This window comes from Drosophila obscura, unplaced genomic scaffold, assembly GCF_018151105.1.
Source record: "Drosophila obscura isolate BZ-5 IFL unplaced genomic scaffold, ASM1815110v1 contig_150, whole genome shotgun sequence".
Lineage (NCBI taxonomy): Eukaryota > Metazoa > Arthropoda > Insecta > Diptera > Drosophilidae > Drosophila > Drosophila obscura.
In genome coordinates, this window is record NW_024542736.1 from 6,968,410 (window position 1) to 6,984,632 (window position 16,223).

The 16,223-nt window shown below is 47.8% G+C and overlaps 5 protein-coding genes across 6 annotated transcripts; 2 read left to right on the forward strand and 3 right to left on the reverse strand.

Moving 5' to 3' along the window:
• The first annotated feature begins 193 nt into the window (after positions 1-193).
• LOC111066836 (protein hemingway) lies at positions 194-2,643 on the forward strand. 2 transcript variants are annotated; one of them, XM_022355741.2, is made up of 4 exons: positions 194-656; positions 753-2,119; positions 2,178-2,343; positions 2,412-2,643. In XM_022355741.2, exons 1-4 carry the CDS (start codon positions 396-398, stop codon positions 2,541-2,543), a joined length of 1,926 nt encoding a protein of 641 aa, XP_022211433.2. In that variant the 5' UTR covers positions 194-395; the 3' UTR covers positions 2,544-2,643. The 2 variants fall into 2 exon arrangements, with proteins under 2 accessions (XP_022211433.2, XP_022211432.2); XM_022355740.2 differs by having other exon boundaries at positions 195-656; positions 2,406-2,643.
• On the reverse strand, positions 2,602-4,357 carry LOC111066840 (Werner Syndrome-like exonuclease). Its single transcript, XM_022355746.2, has 7 exons — positions 4,246-4,357; positions 4,117-4,185; positions 3,945-4,052; positions 3,678-3,883; positions 3,388-3,615; positions 3,075-3,318; positions 2,602-3,014 (listed from the first exon to the last, which is right to left on the reverse strand). The coding sequence occupies exons 1-7, from the start codon at positions 4,303-4,305 to the stop codon at positions 2,859-2,861; spliced, it is 1,071 nt and encodes a 356-aa protein (XP_022211438.1). The 5' UTR covers positions 4,306-4,357; the 3' UTR covers positions 2,602-2,858.
• Positions 4,358-4,701: 344 nt separating this feature from the next.
• LOC111066841 (nucleoporin Nup43) lies at positions 4,702-5,967 on the forward strand. Its single transcript, XM_022355748.2, has 2 exons — positions 4,702-5,059; positions 5,121-5,967. Exons 1-2 carry the CDS (start codon positions 4,786-4,788, stop codon positions 5,915-5,917), a joined length of 1,071 nt encoding a protein of 356 aa, XP_022211440.2. The 5' UTR covers positions 4,702-4,785; the 3' UTR covers positions 5,918-5,967.
• Positions 5,822-7,678, reverse strand: LOC121405537. The gene is made up of 3 exons (XM_041596404.1): positions 6,572-7,678; positions 6,182-6,514; positions 5,822-6,116 (listed from the first exon to the last, which is right to left on the reverse strand). The coding sequence occupies exons 1-3, from the start codon at positions 6,610-6,612 to the stop codon at positions 5,942-5,944; spliced, it is 549 nt and encodes a 182-aa protein (XP_041452338.1). The 5' UTR covers positions 6,613-7,678; the 3' UTR covers positions 5,822-5,941.
• On the reverse strand, positions 7,674-11,634 carry LOC111066837 (protein glass). The gene is made up of 5 exons (XM_022355742.2): positions 11,361-11,634; positions 10,016-10,152; positions 9,547-9,677; positions 7,977-9,475; positions 7,674-7,911 (listed from the first exon to the last, which is right to left on the reverse strand). The coding sequence occupies exons 2-5, from the start codon at positions 10,059-10,061 to the stop codon at positions 7,788-7,790; spliced, it is 1,800 nt and encodes a 599-aa protein (XP_022211434.1). The 5' UTR covers positions 10,062-10,152; positions 11,361-11,634; the 3' UTR covers positions 7,674-7,787.
• Positions 11,635-16,223: the final 4,589 nt, after the last annotated feature.

The following is a 16,223-nucleotide window of genomic DNA, read 5'->3' on the forward strand; positions in this document are numbered from 1 at the left end:
ACAAGAGGAAAGCAGAGAGAAACATTGCACCTGCACACGGCACCCGGCACCCAGCACCCGGCCCCAAATCGGGGGCAGGACCCACCACATGTCAATCAATGCTGTCAAAAGAGAGTGACGACGAGTGGGGATGGATTTCCAGGGAAATGGGAAATCACTACACAGATGGCCATGCAAAGTAAATACTGTTTAAATTTGTAGGTCTCCCAATAATACATACTTCGGAGTTTCGGCAGTTCTCGATAAATAATACAGAAAGATACACGAATTCCAAAAGTTCTCTGCATAAAATATATATAAAAATATACACAAGAAACCGAGAACTTATCTAGCTATAAACAATCGATAAATAACAACAACAATCGAACGCTCGACTAGATTGGCTGCAGCATAGAATGGATGACCTCGATGAGGATTATTATGTGGACGAGTCCTTTGAGACAGACTCGCAGTCGGATGCAGAGGATCTGGACCAGAAAGAGGAAGAGAAAAAAGAAGAGAACGATGACAAGGACGAGGACGATAACATTGACGATGACGAGGACGATAACATTGACGATGACGATGACGAGGATAGCGCTACACTTGAAGATAGCGTCGATACCGAGGATACCGAAACCGACGACGACCCCAGGGTGGAGTTCCTGCTGGGAAACGTAAGTCAGGAGACGACTGTGCCTCATCCTTCGCAGGAGCTGACCATCAAAGAGTTTAGCCTCGATACCAAATCCAACGCCCCGTCCCACCCACAGCCACATGCCCGCCGGCAGCTGCTACGCGCCCGCCTCGGTGCCCGCAGCAGCAACCGCAAGACGCCAGGCTACCCCAGCTCCTCGTCCGATGAAGAGAGCCAGGTGGTCATTACCAAAACGGTGGCCGAGGTGAATCCGTTGGCCCTGGACATGGACGATGAATCGCTGGAGAATGACGATGACCCGGACTCGGTGCGTACCCTAAAGCCTGGCAGTGCCAGGTCCCAGAAGAACGTGGACAGCAACGCGTCAGACGAGGAAGTGGACGATGAAGAAGAGGTGGATAACATGAAGTATGGGGACGCCATTGACATATCGGAAGAGGACGAAGGGGAAGACAAATCCTTCTTGCTTCCAAGTCTGCCTGCCGAAGATGTGGAGGAGCAAGAGGAAGATCCGGAGAGCGATGGCGCCTACGAGTCAGACGCAGAAGAAGATCAAGAGTCGCCCGAGGAGAGCGATAATGGAGCATCCGGATCCGATGTCGAAGTGGATCAACTGGAAGAGGACGAGCCTGAATCCACAGCGGCTCACAACGACTTCACTGTGGCCGATGACAGTGACAACAACAGCGATCGAAGCATCCGGTCGGACATAACCCTGGTGGACGGTAAACATCCGTCGCAGCTCCATCTGAAGGGGAAGCTCGAGGCGATCAACGAGACCGAAGCGAGGATTGAGACTGATGCCAAGACAAAGCCGCTAATCGAACCAGAGCATCTACACAAGGACCTCACGGCGCAGCAACTTGCCGCGGCCATGCCGCCCATGGACCAGCTGGAGAAATTTCTCAGCGAGATGAGCGCCGCAGACAGTACCCTGATGTCCGATAAGTCGACACCCATGAAGCTGCTGGACCGCCAGATGACCCAGATGTCCGCCATGATCATGAAGACATTCCGCATGAACGGCGGAGCGGCCAACAATCGATCCTTCGAGGAGCTGTCTGTGGCCACGGACAGGCTGCGGGCGCGCAGCGCGAATCTGGAAGACGCTCAATCGACAACGGAATCGAGTCTGGTGAGCGCTCGCAGCTGTGAGAGTAGTGAAAAGATGTTGTGGACAAAAGGAATGGCTCCTCAGAACTACGAGGAGAGTGTGAGCTCAGTGCGTACGCGTTCCCATTGCCGCTGTCCCTCCACCACAGACTGCACGGAGACGGACCAAACGCCAGTCACGATGCTGGATGCTGCTTTCTATGTGGACGAGTGCGGCCAGGGGGACGGACTGATGCGGCATCCACACCAGCGGCGACCACCCGAGTTCCAGCGTAGATTATGCAGCGCAACGCCCAGCAGCTACTCCACCGAAGTCTGTGCCCGTGCCAGCAATGTCTCGCATTCGCGCTCGTCCAACGAAAAAATAAAGTGAGTAGCGCATCGTGGGTTTAATTGCTGGACAAATAATCGTTCACCTGCTTGATAGCTACAAAAATCTGGGGCGTAAGAGCTACAGCTTCACCAACGAACAGATGCGCAATATCGAGCGACAGAACCACATACTGCTGCAAAAGATGATGACGGTTAAGCCCACGGCCCAGATCAAGGCCAGCACCAGTGCCATGAAGTGCAACACCAACACAACATCCATGGTGAGTAATATCAGCCGTATTATGGCCCCGTCTCATGCCCATTCGCATTCGCATTCTATCAGCAACAGGCACTGCCGCCATCGCGTCTTACCAGTGCGGCAGTGAATCGAAAGAAGTTTCAGCGACAGATTAACCTGGAGAACGAATTGATTAAACGCAAGCTGGATGCTATACACACGCGTCGTCCGATATTCAAATGAAGCCGAGACACGCCACCCTGCTCCAGCCCCAAAACTGTGTTCATGTTTAGTAATTTATTATGCGAATTTACGAATTAAAATTTATTGCAAGTTGAAAAAATGTAGAAAAAACGAGATGTGTAAACTTAATCTAGATGGGAGTCAGCGTGCACTGTAGATTACTATTCGAATATTAAGAGTTGCTTGCAGTTTAAAAAAATCCCTGCTGGAATAAATAAATTTGATAAAAATTGCCTAAATAACAAGTACAGTAGTCAAAAGAATAGTAGTGCTACGTTGCAGCAAAAAAGAGACACAAAATTGTGTGGAGTCCCCTCACAATGTTATTTCATTGATCTTCGTGAGAAATGTTTCGCCCAGACCCTTGACTGCTTTGAAGGCAGCCTCTCCGTTCTGCTCCTTAAAAGCCAATTCATTGATCAGTTTTTGCTTTTCGCGCTGCTCCAGATCGCGATAGATGACTTGTCCAATCTGAAAGAGATGCAAACCCTGAATCAAACTGTTTATGGCATGGCAAATGGCTCTACCCACATAGACATCAATGGCCGCGTACATCAGTTGGTTCTCGTCGAGTGGAATGACATGCCACTTGCTCATTCGCACTTTCTTGCTCTTGTCCATCGCCCTCTTGGCTATAAAGTTGGCCAGCCGCTCCAGACTCCAGCGGCCGCCAGTCTCGCAGACCTCATTGCACCACACGCCCAGATCGACGCACTTTTCAATTAGCGCATCGGCGGACACCTCGGGAAAGTCGCGCTGCAACTTCCGAAAGTCCCTGTGAAAGGTTTGGCATTCATTTGATTATTCAGGGTGTCAAATTTTAGCTAACAAATGTCACACTCACGCTTTTATGTTGACGCCATGCAGGCGCACTTTGGGATGATTGATCAGGGCCACCAGGGCCGCCGGCAGTTTCTTCAAGTTGCTCAACTGATAGACGTAGCAGCACTTCTCGTCCACGCAGATTTGAATGACGGAGGATTTGCCAGGTCCAGTCTGGAATGAGAAGGGCCACTCCATGTCGAATGCCATGGGGACCACATCCGCATCGGTCTGCTTGTCCACCCATTGCCTGATTAAAATATAGTTAATTATAAGAGATATCTTTAATTCCTTGTAGTCTGTGGGACTTACATCACATCATCAGCGGATGCGGCAATGTCCTGGTTCTCTGTGAAGTACTTGATCTCTCCGCGGTACTTGATAAACGGCAGCTTCTCGGGCACCACCTTCTCCGGCGAGGGTGTTCCATCCTCGGCCATGGATCGCGTGCTTCGAGTCAAGCGGCCACTGCGACGCTTGGGCGGGTTCTCGCTCTCCGCGGTCTCCTTTTCCTCATTCTGCGATTCAGATCACTTGATATTGATGGCACCCACACAAGTTATTAATTTGTTTGCTTACTACTTCGGGAGTATCCAGATTCTTTCGCTTGACCGCTGGCTTGGCTTTTCGTCCCGCTCTTCCCTGCTTTGGCGATTCGTTAGCCTGAGCGTTTTCCTTCTCCTTAACCTGAGACGAAGAATTGGTTATCAGATGACTGAACGTGAACTAAAATCAACAAATCGCTGCTTGCCTGAACAATAGTGTTTTTATTCGACTGTTTAGCCGCTGGCTTGGATGTCTCATTTTTAACAACCGGTTTCTGTAACACGAAATAGATATTTATAAACACAGCTGACTCAGACATTGTTTAATTGCATACCTCTTCTAGAATGTCATTGTTTTTCGCTTTAATCGGCATTTTTATTAAAAATTTATCCATCTTCAGCCACTTGTTTGCGTCGTTTTCTTTGTTTACTTTTTTCCCGCCAATAAAAAATACGAGTTCGATTTTCTTTCCCTCTCTAGGTCACACACCTTGCAATTTTCTTAGACATTCTCGAAAAATTGAAAAATACCAAAAATAAAATACTTAATTAAAATAAAATTAAAATTAAATTCCAACACATAATCTTCTGTCTGAGGATTCTATCTAGCAGGAAATTATTAACCGCATATTAAAATCAAAGATATATATTTTTAGCCTCTTTTTTCCTTGTTTTCTTATTTTCCCGCCTAAAACTATGTGTAGTCGCAGCATTGAACAATTAAAATACTGAATCCCTCTAAAATACTGAAATGTCATATTTAGTATTATTAATTCCGCGCCTCAATGTTATTAGCCAACACTGGTCGCAAAAGCCGCATTGGCAAAAACATTTTTGTTTATATTTTGTATTCCACGGTAAAGTGCTAAAATAAAATGTCTTTCCCAAAGGTGTCGACCCACTATGTATCGGAGAAGATATCCGCCGTCCGGTGGCTGCCGGAGCAGCTGCATCAGAGCGAACGCTTCGTAACCGGCTGCTGGGACATGGACCACAACTTTGTGCGCTTGTACCGCCTGCAATCGAATCAGTACGCGGACACCAATGTGGACTACATTCCGCGCTGCAACGACAAGGTGGCCATGGAGGGAGACGTCACAGCAATGGAGTTCGTGGACAATAACACAATGGCCGTGAGCTGCTCCGACGGTGAGTTCTGTCCGTACTTCTATTTGCGAACGAAACTATCAAGATCCTTCCCAATTGCCAGGTCACCTCAGTTTGTTCAATGTGCAGCGTGCCGTGGAGGAGGATCAGCTGCAGCGCACAGCACGCTCCGAAAGACTGCACTACTTCAAGCTCTCCAACAAATCAGCGCCCTGCACCGACCTTTCCGTGTATGGCGGTGACATTGCCACCGTTGGCGAAGACGGCTGCGTCAACATAATGAGTGCCAGCAACGTGAAGCAAGTGAAGCGCACCATAGAAGCAGACAGCATGTCCCTGCTCTCGGTGTGCTACATCAGCCAGCAACAGCTGGTCACTGCCAATCGCATGGGCGTAATCCGAATGCTCGATGCCCGCGCTGCCACCGGGGCGCAGCCAAAAGTATCCATCGGCGTGGCTAGCCAGGACGAAAAGAGTTCCTGCTTCGTTTCCGCCCTGAGCACGCATCCCATGCAGCAGCACATTCTGCTGTGCGGCACTGAGGAGGGCTCCATAACAGTGTGGGATCTGCGCAACTTGGAGTTCCCTTCCTCGTATCTGAGCGCACACGACAGTGCCATCACCGACATCGGCTTCCATCGCAAGGATCCCTCCAAGGTGTTCACAGCCTCCGAGGCGGGCGAGGTCTGGATGTGGACGGAAAACAAGATGATCGGCGACCGAACCACAAAGGATGGCACAAGCGCCTGGCTGAGCGGGGATCGTGTGCGTTCGCTGATCAATGTGGATGGTGTGTTGACAAAAATTCGCAAGTCCGTCAATTCCTTCGATATAAATGGCACGCGGCTGCTATGCGGCGGCGACACGGAGGCCGTTTATTTAGTTGATAATATTTTTTGAAAATGCATTTTCTGTTCACTGCCATTAAAATAGTTTGTTTCTTTTGGTTACGCCTCCTCCCTCTGCCCTACCAATGCATCGCTTTGATTTTGTGTGAGCCATTTGCGATTTGAAATTCGGGAAAGGCAATTTGCAGCGCCAGCAGCAAATTGTCCAGCAGTGGTGTCCCTTCATGCGTTGGTGTTTCCACAAGTTGCGTCTAACCAAAAAAAACGCAAAATAAAGTTAGCTTACGTTTTCCTTTCAGGCTGAATGTCAATTTACTCGGTTTCGAAGCTGCTGGAGCAACGTTTCCACGCACATCCGAACTTCAGGATATTCTCTTTTTCCTGGTGACCCTTCTGATGTGCATTGCGGTCATAGCGGCTTTGGAACACTTTCGGGCAATAAAGGCACTTGTAGAAGTGTCCCATTTGGTTCTCCCTCAGTTGATTGCGCGGATGTTTTCGGCTGGCCGGGGCCACCGAACCTTTTGCCATTTTCGTGTCCCGCGGCACAGGTTGAGGGCGGTGCGTCTCGGGCTGTTCCATCTCTGACGTAGCACTAAGATACTGTAGCACCAGGCTCAAGCCCAAGGACAGAGTGATTTGCATACAGCTATGGAAAAGAGAAAAGTGCAATGCATCCGAAGAATCCGCTGTGAAGAACGTTTACCTTTTGCACTCAGATTCGCTGATAGAAGAATTGTTTGCCATTGCAGTGTAACACAATTCATTTGAAGCAAAGCTGACGGGCTGTGACAAGCGTAGCTGTCAAACAAAAATAGTGTGGGTACTCATTTTGATATATCCGTTGTAATAACTTTATAAATACTTTTCGATATTTATTCATAATTTGCTTCGGTATACGCAAACGAAACGTTGGCTTAGATCAATCAAAGCACCTGTCCTAAATGTACGCTTAAACACTAAAACTATATGATTAAACTTTAAGTGTGTGTGTGTGTGTGTGTATGTTAATTTCACGTTTTGGGTGCTGCTGTGTTGTGAGTGTTTGATGTGGTAATTCTTACTCCGACTTAATGTCTACTTCGTTGGCTAATTTTGTTTGAATAGATTTATGCGTGTTTTTCAACTACCTTACTTGCGTACGAATGTACTATATATGAATGCTATGCGAATTTAATAAATACATATGTATATGTATATGTATGTACAGTGAAGCACTTAGGGCTAGGACCGAATCCCGGATACGGATCCGTTGTTATCTTTGTTTAATTATCCGCGTCGATCCGAACAGAAACATCAATTTGAGCATTTTAAACTGCATTCTGGGGGGGGCGCGGGACTTGGACTTACTGTTAACCGTTAACCATTTTACAACATAAACAATCCGAAATAATTTTGATTTGTGGTTCAATTTAGAGCAAGGAAATCTAAGCTAATTATCAAAAACTGTTTCAAGAGTACCCCTAATATACGTTCTTTGCTGAAACCAATGAAAAAGTGTATGTGTTTGCAAGGATCGAATTTGTTCCGTTTTCATGAACTGTGTTCCTGGGCGTGTACCTGGTAGATGCTACCTATATTTGCATGTATGTATGTATATATATATATATATATATGTATATTTATATTACCCTATTTATCTTATGGGGGGCGGGGAAAACGCTCTAGTAGAAACGCTCGAACTTGGGCGGCTTGTTGAGTGCGCAGAAATAATACCCTGAATAGTTTTGTGTGGCGCCGGGTGGAGTGTAGTCGCTGATGCTGTAGTTCCCGTAGTCGTAGTTGCTCATGTGGGCGTGTGGGTGTGTGTGGGGGTGGGCGTGGTGATGTGTGGGGTGCTGGTGGTGCACGTGATGTAGATTCGGGTGGTGCTGGTGCGGGGGGTGATAGTGTTGAAAACCGCCTGCACTGCGTGGCTTTTGTCATGTAAGGAGGCTGTTGCCACCACCACCGCTGCCACCGTTGCTGCCACTGCCACTGCTGCTGCCATTGTTGTTGTTCCCATGGACGCGCATGTGCCGATTGAGGTTGCCCGACTGCGAGAATCTGTGTGGGAGATGGAGATGGAAAATGAGTTCCAGTCGACGAGGAATCCCCGGGGGCAAACTCACCTGAGCAGGCACAACTTGCACTGGTAGGGCTTCTCGCCGCTGTGGATGCGCAGATGCTTGGTCAGGGTGGAGCTGTCCGAGAAGGACTTCTTGCAGGAGGAGCAACGGTACGGCCGCTCCCCGGAGTGCGTGCGCATGTGCGTGGTGACGCTGGAGCTCTGCGAGAAGCGTCTATCACAAATGGGGCAGCGGAACGGCTTCTGGCCGGTGTGTGTGCGTACGTGGGCCGTCAGGTTGGCGGCCTGGGAGAAGCTCTTGTTGCAGTCCGGACAGCGATACGGCCGCTCGCCCGAATGGGTGCGTAGGTGCGTCTTCAGTGTGCTGGGCCGGGCGTACGTCTTACCGCAGAGCCGGCACAGGTTCGGCTTCAAATCACCGCCAGCGCTGCCCTCCCCATCCTCGGTGCTGTCCTCCCCGTCATCGTCGAAGGCCGACAGTCCGAGGCCCAGGGATGACGCTCCCACCTGGTAACCGCTGCCGGGACTCTTGTGGGGTGGCGTGTAGCTCTGGCCGCCACCCACGCCGGCGGCATAGTAGCCCAGTGCGGCGGATGTGCTGGTAGCAGGCGGCGACGGCGACTCCTTGTCACCTACAGCTAGCGACGGCAAGGATCCCAGGGCCGTGGGCGCTGGCACAGGTGCACGGAAATCCGCCGTGAAGGAGTAGGTGGCCGAGGCAGGGTAGTGGGTGGGACTCAGCAGCGGCGGATACAGCACATTCACTGCCGAGGAGCTGCTGGGCGGCGTCCAGTTCATCTGGGAGCACTGCATGGGCACTCCTGTGCCGTCGGCTGCCCCGTAGCCGTGGTGCATGGTCATGTTCATGCTGACGTTCACACTCATGCTGGGATACATGGCCGCGGCGGCTGTGGGGGCACTGGGTCCCGCCTCGTAGTAGCACGAACCGCTGCCGGGGCCACCTCCGTTGCTGCTGCTGCCCTGGAGGAGCGTATTGCCGCCGTGCGATGGCTGGCTCTGCACCTGCTGCGAGTGCAGGTGCTGGTGGTGCTGATGCTGGGGCTGGTGCTGGGACTGGTGGTTGCCATGCCCGTGCTGCTGGCCGCCGTTGGGCGAAATGAGCATCTGGTGTGGATGGACGGTGTAGGAGAGCGAGGCCTGGTGCGGATTGCCGGCAAAGTTGTAAGAGGCGCCGCACGGCGAGAAGGGGAACAGGCTGGGCAGCGGATCAATGTCCAGGGGCGGCAGGCCGGGGAAGGTGGATGCCATCTCGTCGGTGCTCCAGTAGCTGTTGCTGCCGTTGCCGACGTTGTTGCCGCTACCGGCACCCGTGCCCGTTAGGTTGCTGCCGCTGCTCGCCGGCGGAGTGGTGTTGATCTGGATGTGGCCAGCGCCTCCGCTGATGCCGATGCCGATGCCAACGCCGATGGTGGGATCGAAGCAGCCGCCGCAGTCAAAGTCGCTGCTGGTGAGCGAGGAGATGGGCAGGGCGGTGTTGCCTTGGCAGGACAGGCAGCCGACGCAGGATGCAGCACACTCTTGCTGTGGATGGACGGAGACGCGATACGCGATACGGTTAGGACTTGACAGGACGAGCGGATAAACGGAAATACCTGCGGACTGTCCAGCGCCAGGCCGAATAAGGGATTGTTGGGCACATAGCCCGTCTCTGGTTCCACGGGACCTCCGTTTGAGACATCGCACGATATGTACATAGCTCCACCCTCTTGATCTTCCAGGGAATCTGCGCAGGTGACAGCACATGCAAAGGGGGAGATAAAAAAACGAGTGGTTAGCCCCATGGAAAGCCGTCAGAGATGCCCGAAAGCCAGGCCAATTCCCCAGACACATTTCGCACGCGTTCCCACGGTGCCGCAACCACTGTGCGTTCGCTCAGCGAAACTCCGCCCCTTGAGGCGCGCACGACGGCGACGACTCGCACGCGCACACAAACACAAAAACACACAGCGCGCATACAGATGAATGCTAGACCGCCATTTGCTTTGCTTTGCGGCGCTGTCTGTATCTGTATCTGTGTGCTGCTGGGTTCCATAACTCACAAACACACTCAACTCAACTCACCCAGAATTATGTTCAAGAGTCTGGAACCTTTATATAACAATCCCATGACATGACTCCAGTTCTGGAACGTTTGAAATCAGCGTTTGGCGTTTTGTTTCTGCTTTTCCTACGTTTCATGTTGTGGCCTTAATTTCCAACTGAAAAATCAATTACAAATTAATCAACTGGCAAGTCTCTCTGTATGTTTCCGTTTTAGTTATCCTTTATCAATCATTTTTAGCTACTGTATACAGAAATGGCTTCTATGTTGTCTACACTTAGAAGTAGAAGTATTTTTCCCACTTCTTTCCACTCATAGTATTGAAATAAGGAAAATATAAAACGGATGACGAAACTAAAGCTTAAAGTAAGGTAAGCAACCCGATGGATTTCATCATGAGTTCTATTAATATTAGACTAGACTATTCTAGACTATTTAATAATACGCAATAATGCAAAGTTATCTTGTCTTATCACAAGAAAAAATTAATTATCAGGGAATAGGCAAAACAAAATTAAAATATTTCCAACAATTATTTTGAAACGTATTTTTTTTAAGTTTTATCATATATGCGATTGGATTGCAACAATTTTTGAAATGTTTCTGATCAAGTTCAAGTCTAAATTGTCATTTCCGTTTGATCCGCTAGCTTTGGTCAAGAATCAAAAGTAATTTTATTTGGCCCTGCAAAGACAACACCAAAATGTCAATTGCAGTGGCTTTAATAAAAATATAGAACTTCAAACGTTTCGACACGACCTGAAGGTATGGATATACGATTAAATACATATGTATCCACAAAAAAATATTTTATATTATTTTAAATATTTTTATCAGAAAATATTTTCTGCTATCGCTTAATTTTTCCTGTAACTTTAATAAATCGATCCAAACCAGCAAAAGTAATTTTCTATAAATTAAGAAACCCCGATAAATAAATTCTTTTCTGCATCTAAGTTGCAAAAATTCCCTAAAAAGCCTGACAAACATAGTACATATTTACTGTCTATGTTATTATCCCTGATCTAGCCCAACTATCACAGCCTAAGCAATTTTATTTCAACATTTTTTATATCGCCTAGTTTAGTCCATTTCGATTGATAGCACATTATACTCGAAAGTTTATTTATATTTCTCAGAATGATCGTAGAACCGCAACTTTTGTTTTGCTGAAAGTAGCAGAGAGACGTAAAGATATCCAAAATATCTTAAATCATTAATTATATTTTAAATCCATGGGGTTGATCAAGCTTTTGTTTTCTTGTGTCAAATGATTTTTCCCTGATCGATGATGTAATTTTTGGATTGATAAAACACTTTATTGGTTCTACTTTAGGAATGCAGAATACTTTTTCATGCTCGCACCTTCTGAATAGATTTTTCGATCTCATGATCTGTGGTACACAGGATACACTAAATTACATTTAATATTCACAGATTTACACGAATTTTGGTTAGATTTTGATTAAATTTGATGTCGAATTGGGTGTCAGAATATCACACGATCGTTGGGTTTATTCCGGGGATGACTTTGCTGTGTGTGGCTGGATGTGTGGAACTGTTGTGCAAAACTTTGAGTTCTGAGTCGGGTTCAGCGCCGAGTGCGGGGCAAGAAGCGACGACTTTTGGCGACGAGCATAAGACGGCAACTAATTGTCAGTCCCCGTTCGAGGCGTCTCAGCCCAATATCGTATCGACTGGCAGCAAAGCGACAACCACAGAGGAAGAAGCAGCAGCAGCAGCAGAGGCGAGCGAACAGAAAAGAAAAAGAAAAAATACTCACTTAATTACAAAACAAGCGACAAAAGGGCGCAAAAGACAGGGCCAGGGCAACAAGAGTCAGTCAGTCCCATGCTCACACACTCGCACAGGAGGTGGCAGATACTCGTACGAGTGCGGGGTATAATGACACAAGTAGCCAAGCCAAGCCAAGCCAAGTACCGAGTGCTACACATCCCCTGCCCTGCCTTCCACATACCCATCCCTCATCCCTGGCCAGCAACCACCACAAAGACGGCCAGCCAATGCGCTCCGTCTACGGCAGTGCCGGCTTTTGCGGCTACTACCCTGTGCCCTGTACCCTCTTCCGATACTGACTCTACACCGATCCCGCCCAGCCCCGCCGCTCATGTCAGTGGCTCAGTCCCTGAGCCCGTCCCAGTCCAAGTACCAAGCCCATTCATACGTAGCAGCAGCAGCAACAGCAGCAGCAGCAACAGCAACAGCGGCAGCAGTTTTCAGTAGTTTTTATTTGTCACCCAATATCTGTACGGCTCGACACCAGACACCAACCAGAGCTGTGGATATGGAAAGGAAGGGCTGAACGGGAATGGGCTTGGTGGATGGGGATGGGCACGGGGACGGGGATGGGGGTACTGTTGTACTGGCAACCATTGATCGATCGTCTTCGTCGGCATTCTGCTTCCTTCGTTCCATTCTTTTGTGGTTAAATGCATTCGTTTCTGCCGCCTGACGACAGTCCATCAGGCCAAGTTAGCAACACAACCCCCTGGGCCGTCCATCTCTGATTATGCTTCTGTATCTTGTTTGAGTATCTTTGCATCTTACGCTGCTGATTTCCATTCGTGGCTCAGCCAATGACGATTGTGCTTGCACACTCGTCGTAGCTCTGTCTATCGATCGTTGCTCTATTCGTCCAGCGAGCAATTGTGAATAGTTTTGACTGTCATCTGATATTCCGATTTGTGGTTTGCAGCAGCCGGCAGCCAGCAGTCAGCAGCCAGCAGAAGAGGAAGAAAACAGCAGACAACCAGGGGGAATAATGATTATGAAATATTATGGAACTAAGCTTTAAGTTGAGTTACACAAAAGTTTGTGCCCCATTTAAGCCAAAAAGTTCACACGCCCAAAAACCCGAATTCAACCAATCGACGGAATCAGTTGAGTGTAAAGGCTTTCAGTGATCTGATATATGTACATCGTACATACGCGTACATATATATTTTGTAGACTCCCCCATATCATTTTACATCTGCGATGGGAATTTCAGTTCAAACTGAACATCAACGCTGCGTCGTGTGTGTTAAAATCAAAGTCTGAACTGATCCGAACCAGTTTCTGTCGAGGTTTCAGTTTCAGTTACAGTTTTCATGTCAACAACTTGGTAAGGACGAGCTGCCTGAGCCTGGCTCTGCTGCTGCTGCTGCTGCCGACTGTCAGAATGCATTAGGATCGGATCACGGCTGAGTGCTGAGTGCTGAGAGCTGAGAGCTGGTAGCCACATCAGGCGGGGCGGGTATCAATAGCAATTAGAGCGCATCTCAGGTGTGTTCAGGTGTCAGCTGATCAAACGGCTACAGCATCCACCCCCACCCCGATTTAGCGCGCTGCCCTCTCTCTCTGTCCTTGTCACCCTCCCTCAGCTAACCACAAAAGCCAAAGAATCTGTGAGTTTGTGGCAAATTAAGCAGAAGGGTAAACACCAATTTGGCCACCCTCCCAGGGACCTGTTATCACACCAGCTCATCAGCATCAGCTTCATCATCCACCTTATCAACCACCTCACCTCTATTCTATCTGTAGATGAGCACGTGAACTTGTTTGCTCGGAGGCTCAGCTTCGGTTGCTTCTGTTTATTTTACGTATTTAACTTTGCCAACAATAAGTGGACATGATCCTGCGCTGGTCCTCCTTCTAAGCCACCTCCCCCCACTCCTCCTGCCCGGCTGCGATTCTAATGTTGCCACCAGCAACGCAGCAGCGCGTATTTTTACTCATTTTTCTTTTGCCTTATATATTTCTGTTCTGTTCTGTTTCTTCTCTGTTCGGTTCGGTTTGGTTCTGTGTTCTGTGTTGGTGTTGTGTATTGGCGAGGCTTCAAAAATCAATGAAATACTTTTCGGGTGGCACTGATGCGGCTTCCCTGGGTTTTGGCTGCGCTTTGCTTTTTATGCTGGCTAGCACCCAAGTCATTCAACATGTTAATGCCATTCGGTCACATTAGATGCCGGCTAAAATGAGCCAAACAGGCGCACCCCAGCCCAGCCGTGGCAGGGCGCAGGAGAAGCAGTGGCCGAATGATGGCAATTTGGTCTATATTAAGATAACTTTTTCCTAATTTAGTAAGACGTTTCTTGAGCTATTTAATTAGGTTAGTGTTAGCTGATGTTATTTGATGTTAAGTGTTTCTATTTGCGGTCAATAAAACTAAAATTGAACCCTGTCCACAGCAGCTCTTATAAAGCAACACAGTCAAAATATTTCAGTGATTAAATGTACTTGAAAACAGTAGGAATTTGTATAAATTTGAATATTGAAGAGTAATTTAATAGGAATATAATCAGAAATTTATTGTGTAGAATATTAAATCCAAATTAAAAGATAAAAATAATTTTTGAATGATTTGAAATCAAAAATTTAATATCTAAAAAGTTAAGTAAAAATATTGGAATAGTTTAAAAACTTGTAAAGATATTTTGTATATGTGACGGTACATATATTTCAATCAATTCCAGCTATATTTAATTATCGCAACTTCTCCGGAGGTAGCCCTTTTAGTTCACAAATCATTCAGAAATTTGGAGTATCAAAACAATGCCGATAAACACATAAATTATTTAAGGAATATCCATTTAAAAAATACTATATGACATTAGCATATAGCATTCTAAATACGTATATCTTTAAATCGAATGCAGTTTTTCATCATTATTTAAATTATTTCATGCTTCTTATACGATTCTCCGTCTGGCTCCAGCATTTAATGGTTAGATAGGAATAAAAAAAAACTCCATCTTTATTGCATACTTATTATACTCGTATGATATTTGGGAACCCCTCGACTTCAACAGAAGTGCGATATATGGTTTCTATGATTACAAATTTGGAAGTTTTTCGACGCACTAGTAGGAACAACTGCTACGAGAGCATTGCCACTGACAGGCTGGCTATGCTATGCCCCCACCCTATCTCCGGGGAGTATCGATGACCGCTTGACAGGCACAGCCGTTGCCCGAACATTTGCTGGACAGCAGCAAGCGTGATGAGCAGGACGAACAGAAGTCATCGCTGCTGCTGCTGGACTGACAGCTGTACGAGCTGGGATCGGGGACTGTCGCATAACCCACTACTTATTAAATACCTAAGCCAGCTTATTAAATGCTCGCGACATATTCAAAACCAGAAGGAGTGCGAGTGCGAGTGGGAGTGAGAGTGGGGAAGGAGTGGTGTGAAGAGTCCTCTCCCCCACTCGAAAAAGGAGAAAACTACTTGAATTACAGTTGAACTTGGCCACAACAATGTTCGTCCTGCAGATACACTTGAGTGGAGCGCGCCAAATTGAATTTCTGTAAGACGATACTTTCTGGGAGGGGAATATTCGTTGCCAGAAGGAGCAGCAGCAGCAGAAGGAAGACGACCAGAAGGGTTTGTTTCTGCGTTTCTTGGTTTCCCTTATCAATGGCCGGAGTACTGTGTACTCCGTGTGACAGATACAAACCAATGCAGCAATATAATGGGATTCTCTGTTTATTTTTTATTAGAGAATCACTTCCGCAAACAACTGCGGAGGATGGAGATATCCAATAGAGGCAACAGGGATTCCCACAGTAGCGTAGCGGGTAGAGGGCAGACCCAGCAGACCCAGTAGACATGGGCGTTCCGTCAGACAATTATCTGTGGTGCTGACGTCCGTCAGCCACGTTCCATTTATCTGCGATGCGTTTTTGGCAAACCGCAAATGATTATCCTGTAATCCATTGGATAAATATTAAGTTTCAATTAGGCCTGTTAACATATTATTAGCCACCGATCATGATTATCATTGTCATTATATTATCCTTGACGCCGCCACCGCCACTGCCACAGTAGCACTCACCAGCAGCAGCAGCAGTAGCAGCAGCACAGGACACGTGCCAAAACGAGGCGATGATAACAATCTACCGCAACCCTCTTCTCGCTCTTGAGCGAGAAAGAGCCACAGACAAGCAGAAGATGCGACTGCAATTTTGTCAGATTATGGCTGCCCGTGAATTCCCCTGTGTACGGGCTACTCGAACCCCTTGCCTCCCCACGACCTGCGACCACCCCTGAATCGCTTCTCCTGCGCTGCCTCGCTCCTCTTCAACAGGTGAGGAGCGCATTGTGTGAACATTTTTTCGGTTAGCAGTGCAGCTCTACAGAGCTCTTTCTCCTGCTCTGCCATCCCCATCCCCATCGGATCGGTTCGGTTCGGATCGGATATATCGGATTACATTTACCGATTGGCGC